Consider the following 17,978-nt stretch of genomic DNA (forward strand, 5'->3'; position numbering starts at 1 on the left):
TGGAAAAGTTAAGACCATATTTAAACTTGACGCAAATTATGAGCTATCGTAAATATGGTAATAAGTAAGATAAACTACATATTAACAAGTTCGTCACATTAATAACTGTTTGAGTAAACTCATGTTTATTAAAAAAAACAAATTTGTTGTGGAAAATACATCTCAATTGAAAACTGTTTGTGTTTCATTGTAATAAAATGATATTTAATTTAATTTGTTTATATAATAATAAATAAACTCGTGATACAACCGCAGTTGAATAAACAAACTGCTGAGCTTAAATAAATTACTGCCATGTCTTTGAAGGCTTAGGATCCCCCATCACCCCCATCAATCTGCAAATCACGCAAACTCGTTTTGTTGGATGGCTTGATCCGTTGACGAGTTTAATCCCCTCGCTGCTCAATTTATGAATGGGCCGTGACGTATTTATAAATATAACAAATACATTTAGCTAATTTCCTCAATCTCCCCGAGTGGCTGTGGCATGAATCACGCTATGGGCCTGGGGGGATGCTATTAATAAAATCGGGACCCAGCTGGGCCCCAAAGATGTGCAGCGGCACCTTCCGAACTCCTGGGAGTCATGGATTTCGGCAGGCCTAAAAATAAGCAACCAAGAGCTCTTAACACAAAATGCCGCCATAAGATCAGGAATCCGATTATGATCGCTGTTCGGGGCTCGCCTGTGCCTCTGCCTGTGCGCCAGCCGATTCAGAGACGATTCAGAGCCGATTCAGAATACCGATCCGATGCCAACCGGTTTGCCAGCTGTGTGAACCAGGCGGCCAACGAGCGCTCAGCTGCTAAACTTTCGCTGCCGGCGGTTTCTTGTTCTTGGCAGCAGCAGCAGCTGCTGAAAACCAACAGCGGCAAGTGCAGCGGCTCGCACAGCCGAGCTGAGCTTCTTGGCCGGGCTCATATAAAAACGGCTTTTGGCGCGCGTGCTTAGCCAGTTGAAGTTGCAGATTCGAAACGGAAACGCGCGCGTGCGCCGCCATCGAAATCGATCAAGTATTTGGATTTCGAATTGGATTTTTACGCCGTTTCGGTCATATTCTGAATCACTTGGAGTGACACACATAAGGCAAGGTCGCGGACTAGCACATTGCCCAAAGTCAATATGGAAGGCCAGGCCAAGCAAGCGTACTTCGTCAATGAGGCATTCAATCACGAAGAGCCACCGCAGGGTGGAGGTGCAAGTGGAGTTGGAGGTGGAGGAGACAATCTGCATCGCCGCAAAAGCGGTGGCAACAAAGAGCTGCAGCTGGACATGGGTGGCCTCAAGAAGGGCCAGGATGTGGCCGGCAGCGATCCACCCAGCATGGACTTTGACGACATACTCCCCCTGATCGGGGAGTTTGGCCGATATCAGAAGTTGCTCTTCATCTGCATGATCCCCTTCTCGTTCTTCGTGGCCTTTGTGTACTTTTCGCAAATATTTCTCACCTTGGTACCCGAGCAGCATTGGTGTCATGTTCCTGAGTTGGATGGCTTGGATGTGGAGGCCAGGTAAGATCAGTTCGGCTTAAAGAAAACCCCATGGCTGTGCCCCCTAAAAGAAACAACGCATTGGTTTTCCCTCGAAAATCTAAGAAGCCAAGGGAAAATACAAGACAAGGCAGTTTTGGCACCATGGCTCGGTTATGGCATCCGCGGTTGAGCGCGGCTTGACTCGGTAACTCACGTAATGTGCCATAAATATGCAAATGTGTTGTGTATACTACTATAGTAGTTGATTAGTGGCCAGCACACAATATGTGAAGTGCAGTAGTCGTCGACGTCGCCTTAAGTGCTAGACTTTAATGAAGACTTTGCGGCTATTCAAATGATCATGAGTTTACTAACAGACAACGCGTTTCAGAACTTTATGATTGCCTACAGCTGTGGGTGCTAAATAATAATAATTACTACATTAATGTTAGTTACGGTATGTGGTAACTATCCTATCAATTCTTTGATAAAACGGCTTTAAAATGTCAGGTTTTATATAGTGTAAAAATTAACAAATATGTATTTTGTTAAATACCAGCTAACTTGACTAAAAAAGAGACAAGACTTTAAACAATGACTATTTATCAAAATTTAAATAATTAAGATTTAAATAAATATCTTCTTTTGGTAAAAATATTAATGATATACAAATTAAAATAACCAAAATATTCCTAAAATTTTAACCAACAAGAAATCAATATTTTAATATTTCTTTGTTGTTGAAATATTTACATGTTCTTTATGTCCCATTTTGAAAAGTACAAATAAAAAATAAACTTAAGCAAAATGAATTATTTTCCATAACAAATGTTTCTTAACCATAAAAGAAGTATAACGATAATTAGTGATAAATTCCGTTTAAAGAACTAAAATTAACTGAAGTTCAAATATCAACAAGTTCAAGGTCATTAAAGAGATCAATTAATTTAAAGAAAGATGTGAACAATACCAACAACAAACAATAACCAAAGTCAAAAGGTTCAAAAGATAAATGTATTTATCTGCTCAAAATTACTCGACTTACCCCCCTTTCGAATAATCTATTCAAACAATCCCCATCCGGAAGTGTTATTATTGTGCGTAAATGGCAATCTGAAATATGCGGTTCCGTTCAAACTTTCACAAAAAAAAAAAGCAATTGATCGATCACTATAACTAACAACCAATAGTACCAATCACCTTGGAATCGAAAGGCTAAGGCTAATACCGGTTAAGCCTGCAACTTGTGTGTGTTTGTGCTAGCCCAAACTGGATAATATCGTATTAAAAGAACTGGCCATGCGAAAAGATTTGGCCCGCTTTAACCCCCATTCCCAAATTCTCGATTCTACTAGTCAAATTATATAAAGTATTTGCAAAGTCTTAAAGCGTGCAGCGCGATTTGAATTGAACATGAAAAAAGAAAAACGAAAAACCAAAACGAATCAAACGTAACGAAAACGAGTGTTCTGACCAAAGTCATTAGAGCCGAGTTGGCATAGAACGGCCAGTCGGGGCGACCTTGGGCCATGATTGGGTTTTCCAGTCAGAGCGGCGGCTTAATAAGGCAAAGAACCTTACTGCGAAAAACGTTCATCTGTATAATTGCCGGCCTGCCCACCGTTCAGTGGCAAGGAGAGCGTTTTCCCCAGCTGCCAAGTGGGTGGTTGGGTGGTTGGGTGGTGGGGCGATTTGGGGGGCAGTTAGATAAGCCAAGTTGGCCGGCCAAATTATTTAATTAGCAGCAGCGCAGCGTGAACGTTGCGACAACGCAGCAGGTAGCAGCAGCAACAAAATACAGGTAGCAACAACCACCATCAACAAGACTAATGTTGTGTGGCGGCGATGATGTGAGACCGCCGACTTTACGACGAGCTATGGCCTAGTAAATCGCATTTTGGACACTCTTCTCAGTGTTCCAGGGCAAGCTCTTCAGAAATACAAATTCCTTTTAGAATTAAAATCAATTATTTTAAAGAATTACAACAGTAATGTTATATAACTTATATTTCAATTGAAATACAAGCATCTCTCTTTGTATTATCTAAGACAAACTAATTAACGATTAAATGCATAAATAATTATGCAAACAAAACCTATTAATGTCTAAATTTGCTCTCGAATTAATATGATAATTTTTATTTTATGATCGATGCATCTCGATTCTTGAATATATTTATAAGCTAGAAGAAACTGATGGCATTATAAAACCAAGAATGGGGCTTAACACATTTTTGCTTATTAGCTTAGAAAATGTCATTATACACATTAAATATTCATTTTATATGTACAATATAATTAGCTTATAACGGCTAATAAGTTGTTTTAAAATAGCTTAAAACGTCAGTAAACAAAGTTTAATAAAGGAAGCATATCTAGTTTCAAGCGAAATCAAGTAAAACTAGTGCTAAGTTTATTAAAATAACTATAGGTACATAAATACAAATAACTCAAGTGTTGCAAAAACTATGGCGTTACATGAATTTATAAATACCACAAACATGATAATCGAAATGCAATCAATCTTTGTTTGTAAGCCAAAGCAAACACTTCAATCTAACCCAAAAAAGCAGATATGGACAGTTAAAGTGTATCCGAAAACGTTTAAGTCTCCAAACGCTTTTTCGACTGCCCCTCAAGATCATGATAATTAAGTTGTCTCGCATGTATATTCATGTAAAGATATATGTTTATACTTCTGTTGGCTGTGCGAGTGCTCGCTGCAGAAGTGTTGGCCATGGCTTAGAGCAGCGTCTGAGAACTGGAGACAATTCCACACGCCTGACCCTGGATAAGTTAATTGCACTGACCGAAAAATAACCCCCTTTTCTCACCCTTTTTCCCAGACTGGCGCTTTCCATACCCATGAGCAACGGCGAGTACAACAATTGTTACATGTACGACGTCAACTACACGGAGCTACTGGCCCAGGGCAAGGTGATGGCCGATCCGAAGTGGCCGCGGGTCAAGTGCCGCCACGGCTGGTCATATAACTTCACGGAGATCCCCTACTCGACGGTGGCCACCGAACAGAACTGGGTGTGTGACGACGCCGCCCTGCCCACCTATGCCCAGTCCATATTCTTCCTGGGCGCCATCGTGGGCGGGCTCCTCTTTGGCTGGGTGGCGGATCGCTTCGGACGCATTCCCGCCCTGATCGGCACCAATATGATGGGACTGCTGGCCGGCGTGGGCACTGCCTTTGTGGGCAACTTCTGGCAGTTCGCCGCCATGCGATTCTTTGTGGGATTCGCCTTCGACAACTGTTTCACCATGATGTATATTTTGGGTGAGTAATATATGTAGTTAATTATTATTATTATTATTTTTGAGTGGTTTCAATCCAACACTCTCGCCTAAATACTTTCTTTTTTTAAGAATATTCAAACTATTTCTAGTATTGAAGGGAATCAATTAGTTAATTAACAATTGTTAATTATTTTGCCAAGATTTAGTATTAAGTTTAATTGGAAAAATAACAAAAACTAGATGAACTTAGGTCGAAAACAGTTTTCAACCTTTTTTTCCAATGTGATTAATAGCTGTCGAATTTAATTTAGATAATTGTCCGTAGTTTAAGCCATAATATAATGTGATAGTTCTTGGCGATTAACTTAAATTGGTTTTTATGTTCTCCACAGTTCTCGAGTACGTTGGTCCCAAGTACCGCACCTTTGTGGCCAACATGTCCATAGCCATATTTTTCACTGGTGCCGCTTGCCTGCTTCCCTGGATTGCGTACTTTTTGGCAGATTGGAAACTGCTGGCCATCGTGACCTCTGCTCCCCTTCTGCTGGCCATATTTACCCCCTTTGTTGTGCCAGAATCAGCTCGCTGGTTGGTCTCCCAGGGAAAGGTGGACAAGGCCGTTGGAATCCTGAAGAAACTGGAGAAGGGCAATGGTCGCCAGGTGCCCGCTCAAACATATCAGATCTTCGCTGACAGCTGCAAGAGGATGCGGGAACAGGAGGCCCAGAATGGCAACTACTCCGTACTGGATCTGTTCAAGTCACCACGACTGCGACGAACCACTCTGCTGCTTATCGTTATCTGGATGGCCATATCGCTGGTCTTCGATGGACATGTGAGGAACGTGGGCTCCCTGGGACTGGACATCTTCTTCACCTTCACCTTGGCCTGTTTCACGGAGCTGCCTGCGGATACACTCCTCACGGTGATCCTAGATCGCTTTGGGCGTCGTTGGCTGGCCTGCAGCTCCATGGTGCTCAGTGGAGTGTTCAGTTTGCTGGCCACTGTGGTGCCCGTGGGCATTTATTCCGCCGCCCTGGCCATCATGGGTCGCTTCTTTGTGAACATCAGCTACAACATTGGTCTGCAGTGGGCGGCGGAGGTGCTGCCCACTGTGGTCCGGGCTCAGGCGGTGGCCTTCATCCACATCATGGGCTATGTGGCCAGTATCATTGCTCCGTTTGTGGTCTACCTGGCCAACATCTCCCAAGCTCTGCCACTGATCATACTGGGAATTTTGGGAATCATTGGTGGTTTGTTGTCGCTGCTGCTGCCCGAAACTCTCAACCACGTCCTACCCCAAACCCTGAGCGATGGCGAGGAGTTTGGACGCGGTCAGAGCATTTGGGACTTCCCCTGTCTGGCCAAGCAGGTGGACGACGATGAGGAGGAGAAGAGGAACGGCGACGTGGAGGAGGTGCGATCTCAGGCTTTCGTCAGGGGAACCCAGACGGGTGCTTCTCTGAATGCCTCCACGGGTGGAGAGCTGAGATCCAGCATTCTGCGCAGATCGATCAAGTCACGCAACTCCACGAAGCTGTAGAGGATCATCTCTATGGCCAACTACTAGGTAGCCTATTGTCTTAGCAGCCAATTATTCGTAGCTCTGCCTTGCATTTTTAGCATCAGCTAGCCTCTAAGTGTCGTTATAGACTTTTGTGATACTAGAAATAAGACATTCTATGCGTCTCTTAAAACGATTAAATAAAGTCAAAAAATTAAACGAAGTTAAAATGTGTTTAAATGCAGAAATCGCTTTAATATTCAAATATTTACGGGCAAATTGAACTCAGGTAAATAGTGGGTGGAATGCATGTAGATATCGCTACATTTCTGAGCACTCGGTTCGTAAACCGGATGATTTAATTAATTTAGATTCGAACCCCGAAAAGGCGTAATGTTATAAACATTTAATGGACACAAAGCGAAAATACCCATTAAATAATTTCGAAAAATGAATTTACTACTAGAAAGCAAAATCGATCAGCCAAATTTGAACACACAACATTAAGTAAGTGGTTGTCTCATTTTAAAATGATTTACCCTTAAGAAAGAGGACTCTCATGTATCTTTGTTAACAACTTATGTACAAGTTGTTAGTCTTTTTTGTTTTTCTTACTAACCAGATCATGGCCAAGTGAAATATGTTTCTGGCTATTTAATCTTAACTCATATGCAAATGCTTTAAAAGTTGTATGTCAATGATGCCCCACCGTTTATGATCACTGTGCTTTTCAGCTTTTTCGCATGTGTAAAATGCAATTAAACGTTGTATGCATTTATTGGCACAAGGGTCAACATCAAAATCCGCAAGCAAATATCGGATTGAACTACAAAAAGCGCCGATTTGCCACTTACCTATAAAAGCTGCGCCCTTTTGAGGGCATCCCACCAGTACGGCCAGAATGGCATCTTCCTTCGCTTGGCTTGCCCTCATCCTGGGCCTCGGAGTCACTGGCGCCTTGGATTATAATATCCAAGCTAATAGCAGCAAACTTCTGAGGGTTCTCAATGCTTCGGCTCCGGTTCAAGAGCTAAAATACCACATCGATGTCTGGCGAAATGAGGAAGCTTTGGTCGCCGTGGAAGCCACCCTGGAGTCTGTCATTCGCTCGGAAATCGGAGGAAATTGGGAGCGGGGCTGGCTCGTCCTTCAACTGGCAAATCAAGCCAGGACCCCGGAGCTAAAGGAGGCCATATACAGTGCTCTCTGGAAGGAGCTGCAGCAGACCACGCAGATCTACGATCCAGCCAAGATCCTGGAGTTTCATGAGCAGCTGTCTCTGCATACGGATGTGCCACAGGAACTTTTGGAACTGATCTATCGTGCCTTTATCAACCGCAGTGCCCAGTTGTTGGAGGCTCCGTTCCACACACGCAGTCGAGTGGCCACATTTCCATTGGTAGACTCACTAGTGCATCGCCTAACATTCAGCACTTTGGATTATCTGAGGGACATCCTGGAAGCTCTCTACGATGCCGTTTTGGCCCTGGAAACGCCATTGAGCGTGGTGGAGCGGCTGGGCAACTTTTCGGCCAGTTTGATTCAGTTGGCGGAGGCTAATCTTCAATTACTTGGCAGGGAGGAGCTGAAACGTGCAGATACGCAGGTGCAGCTGGCTGTGCAGAGCAACCTCAGAAACTTACTGGCACATCCTGATTTCGAGCTGCAAGTGCCGTACTCTCTGCAATCAGAAATCTATGAACACCTTCCCCGGGACGAGCAAATCATGTACACCGCTCGTAAGGTTTGCATCCGCAATGTGACTGATGCAAATTCGTATATTTACGAATGCCCGCAGACGTATTTGATCTGCAGCAACGCCAGAGATCCTAAGAAGGCTGCCTATTTCGTTCAACGTGGGCACAGCAACGACAGCCGCCAGCAGTTTGCTTTCTTCAGCGCTTTTTGGCGGAATCGCTACATCCTCATGGAACCGTTCACAGCAACTGCGAGCAATGCCAGCCACTCCTCCATTACCAAAAACGTGTACAGCCGAACTGACATAAACTGGTGGCGAGTGGTGTACGGAAACGGCGGAATTTCCTTGTACGATGCTGCCACTGAGAAATCCGTTCTGTGTGGCGGAGATCCCTCGTACTGGGATGGCGAGGAACACCATGTTTATACCCGCCATGCATCCGAGTTTTCTGCTCATCAGACGGAGTGCACCTGGAGCCTGGAAGACTGCAGCGATGCCGCCTAGCTGAAAGAGGAAGGGAAAGCGGTGCAGCCTTTATAACATCCATAAATATTAGCTATGTTTATTTTGACTAATAAGGCACATGAGAAAATCATCCAACTACCTCTGCTTAAAGTCCCAGGGTATGCACACCACGCCATCGGTCAGTACGGAATAGTAGTGGGTTATGTGGAGCTTGCATTCCTGCAGATGCTGCACTTGCAACTGAGATAGATCTCTAAGGGCTGCTATCATCTTGTCAGGGGTGATGGCGTCGTCTTTGGTTAGGGAGTGCAGCTGCAGCTGCTCCACACACGAGTCCATTAGCTCCTGCTCGACGTGCTTGTCCTGGGCGTACTTCTTCATGCGTTCCCTGGCCAGTTCCATGTTAACGCTGATAAAGTCCACGAGAATAGAACCCGGACATGTGGCTGGTGTGATGAACTGACCCGTGGGGCTGACCATAAGTGGCCCCGCCTCCGACTCCACCACGATGGTGAACTCCTTGAGCGTTTTCGGCCACTCCGCCGGGTATTTTTGTTTGCCTATGTAGTCGTTGAGCGAAGTGGTCACCTTCATGAGGTAGCTTGCATAGCCTCTGGCCTGCTGCTTGGGCATGAACTTCCGCCGTCCAATCTGAATGTCAAGTAGAACCTGAGCAAGTGTCCGCTCATAAACAGGCACCACCTTTAAGTAAGCATCATGGTGCGGAATGTTCTTGATGAAGTCAATCCAGGTGTTGAGCACATCGCCGGTGAAGAGCATCACATGACCCTCCAAACTAATGCCCGTAAAGGGAGCAAACACCACAATGCGTCCTTTTAGAGGCGACATTTCCTTTAAGTGGGTGTTGGCCAAACGCTCGAGGGTCTTTAAACAGCCACGATAGTGTTCGATGTTCCAGCCGCACTCGTAGCGTGCGTCCCGCAATTCCAGCTTCTGCACCAGAACTTTTTGTAGCTTGTTGATCTCGGCTTGCAGATCCGCGGTTTCCTTGGCCCGCTGTCTGGCCTTGCCGGCGTTCTCCTCCAACCAGGTGGTTAGTACTGGTCGCATGCTGGCCCGCTCCTGGTTGAACAAAGTGGGTATTTACTTGGTTTTTAAAGGGTAACAGTGGTTCTACTAACATTCTTCAGCTGAGATTCAAAGTCGGCAAACTCCGTGTCGTAGTGATAGTCCTGGCTGGGCTTGAAATCCAAGCCAGAGCTCTTTGGCGGCTCCGGCTGAGCCTTGATGTTCTTCACATACTCCGTGGAAAGGTTGCAGGACTCCAGAAGACCCTGAATAAAGGTCTTGGGATCCCGTGTGCTCTGCCAGTCCGTGCGAATCTGGATGAGCTTGAAGGAGTCCCGCTTGTCGGCATCTGAACTGGTGCGCACATAGAACTTTAGCACCTGGTTGTCCCCACTGCGCTGCCTGCGTTCATACAAGGCCTCCAGGTGCTCACTCAGCAATTTCAGGGAGTTCTCATTGGTGTTCCGCTGCTCAGGATGCTGGGCAAAGAAGTCCGGATGCACAGCGAAGTAGAAGGGCCTCAAGGCGGTAGTAAGGTCTGCAAGGAATTGGGATCACATGATATTTATCTGCTTGTTTTGGCAAGCCAACCCACTGACCTTGATTCAGCGATCGACGCAGAAACAGGAAGTGCCGCCTGCTGGTAACCAATTTCCGGATTTTTGAGCCCAGCAACACAGACATTATGTAAGCGGCGAGCAGAGGCACAACCCTGCCCCTCGTCCAAATTGTCCAGCATACGGCGGCAACTGCTGTGGGCTCAAACTTTGAGATATATTAACTTCTGATCTTGAAATTATGAAATACAGTGAGACCGTTGTGCGATAAGACTAAAATTCTTTGCTGTTACGGTAAAAGTGGTGGCACCTCAGCTGTTTTTCGGCCAAATTTAGCTCGTTTTTATAATTATTAACTGCATCTAATAACTTAACGAACTATGTTGTCCCATTAACTTTAGAAAATTGCAGTCATGATGACTGTGATGTTGGTTTTAAAGTATCTTCGTAATGGATAAGCGAACTTAAAGGTCACATTTAATTAAGATTTAATTTAAATCTAACACCCACCTTTAATTTAATATTTTTGGAATACATTTTTGAGATATTTTTAAGCTTTTTAAAGCTAAATTTATGCTTAAGGTTTGTCAGCACTATGTTCCGTAAGACCGCCGATAGTTTTCGGTGTGACCAGCTTAACCATAGAGTTCCGCATTGTTTATCTCGCTGGCTATAACATCTTAGCTAAACTGCAATTATTATAATAAAAATAGTAAACAAATCTCTCTGAAACATGACTGCTGTACCGCCCCCTTCGAACATTTCCACACTGATGCCCCTGGGTAAGAAAACCGCATGAATGTCCGGAAATCCACAGTTGCTAACTTATGCCGGTTTGCCTGGGGTTTCTTGCAGAATTGGTTGACAAATGCATCGGCTCCCGCATCCACATAATCATGAAGAACGACAAGGAGATGGTGGGCACTCTCCTGGGATTCGATGACTTCGTCAACATGCTCCTGGACGATGTTACGGAGTACGAGAATACGCCCGATGGCCGCCGCATCACCAAACTGGATCAGATTCTGCTCAATGGCAACAACATTACAATGGTGGGTTACTCTTCTAGTTTAAAAGGTTTATTTATAATATCTAACTAATTTATTGCAGTTGGTGCCTGGTGGCGAATTGGCGGAGTAGCAAGGTTCCATTTGTAAACATAAATACAATTGTAAAATATCAAAACAAGAGTTTTAATGTGGATCATGCATATGTAAATGTACAGAGGTATGTTACGAGCTAACAGTGGTGAAACGGTTAACAGACAAATTATAAAAAGCGGTTTAAAAGAAACTAGAATGTTTAATTTATTTTGAATTTTAATAGAAAATGTGCAGTTAAGTGCTTTAGAGGTTGGGTAACATTAAATTTCAGTTTGACAGAAGCTATAGAATTAAGAAAAGCTGTTCATTATTAATAAGTTGGAACAGATAAAATATTAAGTTATGATGGATAATTATGAGACTTAACAGGTACTAAGTGGTTCTGTAATGACTCAGTAAATGGAAAGCTAAACTTGGTCATCAAAGTACCGGTTCTGTTTAAATTGTAGACCAAGTTGAAATTGATTTAAATTTAATATTTAGGCCCTTTCCGTTAACATTAAATTGATATTTATGCTCTGGCGGGCATGCAAAGTAGGCGCATGCGCCTAACCCCCAAAAACACAGGTCTCGGCGACACAGCAGTCAACATGTGCCATAAATATCAACCGCTTTTCCCTGCTGGCCGTGCGTGTGGGTGCAGTGTGCTCTCCGCAGTACCGTTCTGGGTTCTCCCGCTTCCGTTCGGCACCTCCAACGCTCAGTACGGCACCAGACTTCGACGGAAGTGGAACAATCGAAGCGGAAACAGAGTCACGCGACAACAAAACCGAACTCGAATATGGAAAAGTTTTCCCTTAACAAATGTAGCACTGATAAACGCAGTTCGGAGTGAACTTCATGAATGGCCATGACTAATTGCAGCCATCCAACAGCACCAGCAACATTCGTTGTGTGAACCCCAATGGTGGAGGAGGTTACCTCTTTTTTTTCAAACGAAAGATTTCACTACTTCGGTATCTCTGTATCTGTCGGTGTCTCATTTGAGCGGCTCGAACGATCCGCCTGTAATTATGACTGCGTGAAGAAATCAATACGAGGAGGATGGCCAGCAAGCCCATGAGCACCAGCTGCCAGAGCATTGCGACGGCGGCCAGCAGTGCGGCTACCACGGCGGCGGCGGTGTCCATCTCGGCCTCCAATGCCACCTCCGTGGGCTCCCTCATCGCCGCCGCCTGCCTCCAGCAGCAGCAGCAGCAGCAACATCCCAACCAGCAGCAGCAGCAGCAATATCCCCAGTCCCAGCAGCAACACCTCTATCAGACCCATCAGCAATCATCGCACTATGTCAACGGCACCGGCAGCCTGGGCAGGCTCAAGTTCCACAAGAGTCTCGACGCCAGCGACGAGGAAATCGAGTATGCGCAGGTATGTCCAAGTGGCCAAGTATCCAACTGCTGGGCAGAATCGTCTCAAAACGAATTCAATTGTGCCCCACACTGAGTCATAATAATGCGACAAGGTCCTGCAGTGCTGGCTCAATTGAATTTGCCTTGTGGGTGGTGGTGGGTGGCCGGTGGTGGTTGCTGGCTTGCTTGTTGAGTGGGTGCTTTGGGGGTGGTTTATGCCACTCGGCTCCCATCTCGCTGCATTTGCTGCCCCCTCAGCTGTTTAACCTCCCGGCCGGGTCGTTATGCATAGTTTACGCTTCGCCGGGCAGCCTCAACAGCCGCCAACAACCGCCGTCGTCGATCAAGTGTTAATAATTCAATGCCCCGGAAATATTGAATGTATCATACACCCAGGGATTAGATGAGGCCCACAAAGGGCCGTGACTTTGGCCCAGGCAATTAGATAAATTAACCAGTTTGATTAATTTATGGATCGCTGAAAGTTTGCGGGGGGGTCTTAATACGCATGCCATACTTTTCATAGCCTAATAGTAAAAATGCAAGGCTCATGCTTAACCTATTACAAATAAAGACCAAAATAAAAGAAAAGAAATTTTAAATTTAAAATAAGGGTGTTTTGTTGTATTCATTTTTCTTTATAACTCATTTCCACGCTTTTAAATTAGATTATCTATTCATGAGTTTTCATTTAAATTTGCTTAGTTTGTCTAGCCTTTTTTCTGTAAGATTTCCTGTTTTAATAAAAGTCTTTACAGTTTCATATTAAATGAGCACTGTATTTTTATATATAGTGCCATACAATTTGCTCTTCCTTGCCGATGGCGTTATGGCCGGCAGGAGGTCTATTGCAAAGCCTTTCAAGCCAGTTATTACGGCCCGGACAATAAAGGTTTAATGAAAGAGCAGTGCAGATTATCTCTGTAGATTGCATGTTGTATCAGATCTTCTTCTGGGTTTTCTAATTTTAAAAAGTAAAACGACAAGTTAAGTTTCAGTAATAGAAATTTGTATTTCAAATGTAAACATTTTTTTGTTATTTGTCATGTTTTCTTCTGACGCGTTTAAAATTTTAAAACAAATACTAATCCTCCCATTCATTGTTTTTCATTTTTTTTTATGGAACATAGCAAACTGTTTATTTATTTTACTCTATTACTAGCGTGCTAGTTTATGGGAAGGGTCCGTACGATATTATTTTGTCCGCACCTGTATTTGTGGTTGTTTTGTTTGTCCCTTTCTCCGTCCGCTTTCTTTTCGGGAGGCAGTGAAAGTGTTGCCTGCTGGGGGCTTAATCCTGTATTCATAGAAATGCTTTCAATAAAACCAGGAAGAACAGTAGGGGCGAAGCAATGGGCTTGGCAAACATCATTTTGATGGTTTGGCTTGCACCACCACCACACCTGGCGGCTATTTGGTGTGCCACATTGCTCAGACGTGCAAATACCCGGAAGTGCTAACGATAGTTTAGCATACAAGCTTTTCACTTTCACCGCAAATCAACACATTGCTTTCACAGAAAAAGGGTATTGAGAGATAATAGTCAGTCTGCCCTGGATTCTCAAAAATGTTCAGTAAAAGAAAAACAAGATTATATTCAAATTTTTACTAAAAATATGTATATATATAAAAGTCACTTCAATTAAAAATGGTTTGATAATATTATGTTGTATTTCAGCTATCTCGTTCCACACATATCCTGGGACGCCATAAATCGGAGCGTTTTCTGGCTTCCAATCCGGACGAGGATCGCCGACGCCGCACCATAATCGTGGAGAAGAAGAACAACTCATATGGGTTTACCCTGCAGAGCTATGGGATCCACTACAAACGCGATGAGGAGCTGGAGATGATCACTTATGTGGACTACGTGGAGTACGGTGGTCCGGCCTATCGTGCTGGAATGCGTGAGGGCGACGTAATACTATCCATCAACGGCAAGGATATGGAAAAGGCGGACCACAAGACCATCGTCGAGTTCATCAAGCAGTGTGACACCAGGATGCGGATGGTCGTTCTCTTCGAGGATTGCGTGAGAAAGGTAGATTATCGTTTTAGAAAATATGGCTGAAGCTATACTTTCCCGAAGTTTTTCCCCCATCGTATACATTTTTTGAGAAATATATTTTCCCCAGGTCGATCTTCACATGCGCTATATTCAACTGCAGAGCCTGTTGCAGCAAAAGATGAACGAGCTGGAAAGGGTTCATCTGAGGGAGCGGGAGCTACTAGAGGGCAAATGGAAGACGCACAGCTTGCCAGCCCGGAAGAAGGCTAATGCGAATACGTCACCAAGCGACGGGGAGGGTGTTTCACCCACTGAAGTGGGTGGTGAAACGGGCTTCTATCGACCCGCCCTTTCCACCGAGGATGTGCCAAACATGGCGGCCCGCCAGCAGGCTGTGGGTGGACCAGGAATCATACCACCTCCCGCTCAATTTATGCTCACCTACCACTACCTGGATCCCACTTATCGGTACGTGCTGCGACCCACACACGGCAGCTCAGAGGACTACATAGATGGCATGGGTCTCCAGAGGAGCAGTAGTGATCACCAACAAACCGCACAGCGTTATATCCTACAGCGAACCGAGTCCGTGGATGCAAATTCGATGACTCAACCCACAACCTCGGCGCCTACTCAATATCACAGCACCACTGGCGGATCGGTAAAGCCACCGGCACCACCTCCTCGCACTTGTGAGAAGCATAAGCCACCAGCTAAGCCCCCAAAAACGGAGAAGGAGAAGACCCCCGGAAAGCATATTCATGTGGGCCATTCGTGCAACCCTTGCTTGGGTCACTTCCGATGGAAGTCGGCCGAGAAGTCGTCGGTTCCAGCGCCAGATAATGTTAGCCTGGATGCCTATGATCTGGCTAGTCCCTGCTGCGACACGCATTGTGTGCCATCAAGGAGACGCCACCGCCAGCACAAGGAGCACACGCATAAGCACAAGCATCGGGAGAGGGAACGGGTGGAGGGCAAGGAGCACAGGGTCAGACCCAAGTCTACATCCCATGCCTCTCCCAACGCCAATGGAGGAGGAGGAGGAGGAAATGCAGGATCTGGCCATCATCACCACCATCATCATCACCACCACAGCCACGAGCAACAGCAACAACAACAACAACAACAGCAGCAACAGCAACAACAACAACAGCAATTGCAGACAGTTCCCCACCATCATCACTATCCCCACCAGGTGCTAAATCCCTGTCAGGTGCAATCCCAATCTGGTAGCACCCGATCACGCTACTTCGACTTGGCCTCCGGATTGGCCAGCCATTGCAGCTTGCATTCCTGCACCTCAAGTGAGTTTGCCCCAGGGGACACCGCTTCCTATACCACTTCCATCAGCACGGATACTTTGTTTTGGGATCCCAAAAGCGAGACGGGTCAATCCCGACAGCACTCCACAAAATCCAGGCAGTCCTACGAACAGCAACCACAGCAGCAGCAGCAGCAGCAGCAGCCACAACCACAACATCAACAACCGCACCACCATCATCATCATCACCAGGGGGAGTACCACCAACGCTATCATGTGACCGCCAATCAAATGCAGCCCCCGCAGATCTATCCCAATGCCATAGCTTATGTTCAGAAACCCAAATCCTGGGACAATCTCGCCAACAAGGCGGGCTATAATGTCGGTTACGGCTACCTTGACACGGTGGCCGTGAGGCCAGCCATTAAAATGCAGATTGCCCAGCAGCGTCACTCGATGCCGCGAAGGAACCCGTACGGCAGATACTCCACCTACGGGGACGTGGAGAACTATGCCCCACCGCCTACCGAGTTTGTGGGCGAGTTGACCACCACTACAACCACCACGATTACGGCCAAGTCCACGGAGGAGCTGTTGGCCGCCTGCGATTGCTTGACCCCCCAGCAGCAGGCTGCTATTAAAGCTGCCCAGTACCAGCTCAGCCAAAACCAGAAGCTGACCCACCAGAACTCCTGCCAGATGGGTTACTACTCGCATCTGCCGCGGCCCACCACAGATGTGGGCACCTCCACCACCAGCCAGCAGGTGCACGGGGCAGGAGATGTCCAAACCACGTCGGAGGCCACCAGGTTGTAAAGTGGCAGGGAAGAGATACAACTAGGAACCGTCTCAAGAAGAATAAGAGTGCACTATGAGTTGTAGTTTAATCGAATAGCCCTCGGCTTTAACAAGTATTCATTAAATGAGTTTAAAATTTAAGCAATGTTTTTAATAAATGCTGAATTAAATGAGTATGGATGAGTTAAAAAATAGGCAAATGGTTGATATAAGAATTGAGTTGGAAAATGTAGGATTCACGGAAAAAATATAAAAATTCGAACACATATAAATATTTTGACTGTTTCAATGAACAGACTATCAAATTATACTTAAAATTTATAAATTTTATAAATTATTTTCACATATAACCTTAAATGATAAATTGTAGCAACTTATAATCCAAAGAGTGAAATATTTACTTAATTAATTAGTTTAGATTTTGGCTCTGGGAGTAATAAAATATTTAGGTCATCCATATTTAGTCAATGGAAAAGATACAACTTTCTTTAACTCGAATTTAAATCTGTACTCATTTAATTCAATGTTAAGTCAAACGCTAACCCAATGACTAACTTAACCACTCATGAGTGCACTCACATTCAGCTCCATAGCGTCTTAAAAACCGAACATCGAAATCATTTGAAATGGTAACTAAAGCAAAATTTTAAACGTATAACTCAAACACAAAAATCAGCATATAGCTTAACTACTCACATATATATATTGTGAGTTTCATAGACGTAAGAAACAAATGTAGCATCCAAAAAGCACAAGACAATACACAGAGATAAGCCCAAAAGAAGATACTTCTAAGAGTAGATGATTCAAAATTATTAAACCTTAAGATCCATACAAATTAAAATTGTAGCCATCTTTTGTTTATGAAACTCACTTTATATATACGCGATATAACTAGGACGCATTGACGTTTAGATTTTTGGATTTATTGAAAGACTGAAAAGCCATGCGCATATTCCAAATGAGAGAAAAATCTGGCGTCTTGTAATGATAGTTAGAGGATTATAAATATCTGTATAAGCCGTATAATAATATGGTTACCTATCATGCAACTAGATACTGTTTTACATGTAGCATATACACACACCTAAGCATATATATTTATTGTATACTGTATCCGAACAATGTAATTTATTTCATTGTGATAGTGAAAGAGCAGGCAATAAAAACCGCAACAATTTTAGTCGCATTTTTATCAAGCAACCAACCAAATATGATTTAAAACGCTTTTATGTAATGCGAAATGTAAATGTTATTGTACTTCATGTAATGCAATAAAACTCAAGAAATGTGTTCATGTAGTGTGACCCTTAGAAAAATTAGAAACCAAAACATGAGTTTTCAAAAGTTTAGAAATTGTTTTTTTAAAGTCAAGTGACTAACGCTTTAAGTGAATTTGAGGGAACAGGGGTTCCTAGGTGAAGATCTTAAAGCTATCTAATATTATTTATATATATTTATTTATGTATGTATACATTATATT

The 17,978-nt window shown here is 44.3% G+C and overlaps 5 protein-coding genes across 6 annotated transcripts; 4 read left to right on the forward strand and 1 right to left on the reverse strand.

The window, feature by feature from the left end:
• Positions 1-897: 897 nt before the first annotated feature.
• LOC128258695 (beta-alanine transporter) lies at positions 898-6,456 on the forward strand. The gene is made up of 3 exons (XM_052990491.1): positions 898-1,512; positions 4,320-4,762; positions 5,115-6,456. Exons 1-3 carry the CDS (start codon positions 1,124-1,126, stop codon positions 6,263-6,265), a joined length of 1,983 nt encoding a protein of 660 aa, XP_052846451.1. The 5' UTR covers positions 898-1,123; the 3' UTR covers positions 6,266-6,456.
• Positions 6,457-7,084: 628 nt separating this feature from the next.
• Positions 7,085-8,520, forward strand: LOC128258700 (uncharacterized). Its single transcript, XM_052990497.1, has one exon. It carries the CDS (start codon positions 7,128-7,130, stop codon positions 8,427-8,429), a length of 1,302 nt encoding a protein of 433 aa, XP_052846457.1. The 5' UTR covers positions 7,085-7,127; the 3' UTR covers positions 8,430-8,520.
• LOC128258698 (T-cell activation inhibitor, mitochondrial) lies at positions 8,290-10,235 on the reverse strand. Of its 2 annotated transcripts, XM_052990494.1 has the most exons (4): positions 10,019-10,235; positions 9,533-9,957; positions 8,530-9,473; positions 8,290-8,429 (listed from the first exon to the last, which is right to left on the reverse strand). In XM_052990494.1, the coding sequence occupies exons 1-4, from the start codon at positions 10,101-10,103 to the stop codon at positions 8,426-8,428; spliced, it is 1,458 nt and encodes a 485-aa protein (XP_052846454.1). In that variant the 5' UTR covers positions 10,104-10,235; the 3' UTR covers positions 8,290-8,425. The 2 variants fall into 2 exon arrangements, with proteins under 2 accessions (XP_052846454.1, XP_052846453.1); XM_052990493.1 differs by lacking the exon at positions 8,290-8,429 and having other exon boundaries at positions 8,459-9,473.
• A 363-nt stretch (positions 10,236-10,598) lies between these two features.
• LOC128258708 (U6 snRNA-associated Sm-like protein LSm5) lies at positions 10,599-11,268 on the forward strand. The gene is made up of 3 exons (XM_052990508.1): positions 10,599-10,758; positions 10,832-11,028; positions 11,087-11,268. Exons 1-3 carry the CDS (start codon positions 10,710-10,712, stop codon positions 11,114-11,116), a joined length of 276 nt encoding a protein of 91 aa, XP_052846468.1. The 5' UTR covers positions 10,599-10,709; the 3' UTR covers positions 11,117-11,268.
• On the forward strand, positions 11,235-16,773 carry LOC128258694 (uncharacterized). The gene is made up of 4 exons (XM_052990490.1): positions 11,235-11,328; positions 11,615-12,447; positions 14,107-14,469; positions 14,564-16,773. The coding sequence occupies exons 2-4, from the start codon at positions 12,124-12,126 to the stop codon at positions 16,511-16,513; spliced, it is 2,637 nt and encodes an 878-aa protein (XP_052846450.1). The 5' UTR covers positions 11,235-11,328; positions 11,615-12,123; the 3' UTR covers positions 16,514-16,773.
• The last annotated feature ends 1,205 nt before the right edge of the window (positions 16,774-17,978 follow it).

The sequence above is a fragment of the Drosophila gunungcola genome (assembly GCF_025200985.1).
Source record: "Drosophila gunungcola strain Sukarami chromosome 3L unlocalized genomic scaffold, Dgunungcola_SK_2 000003F, whole genome shotgun sequence".
Lineage (NCBI taxonomy): Eukaryota > Metazoa > Arthropoda > Insecta > Diptera > Drosophilidae > Drosophila > Drosophila gunungcola.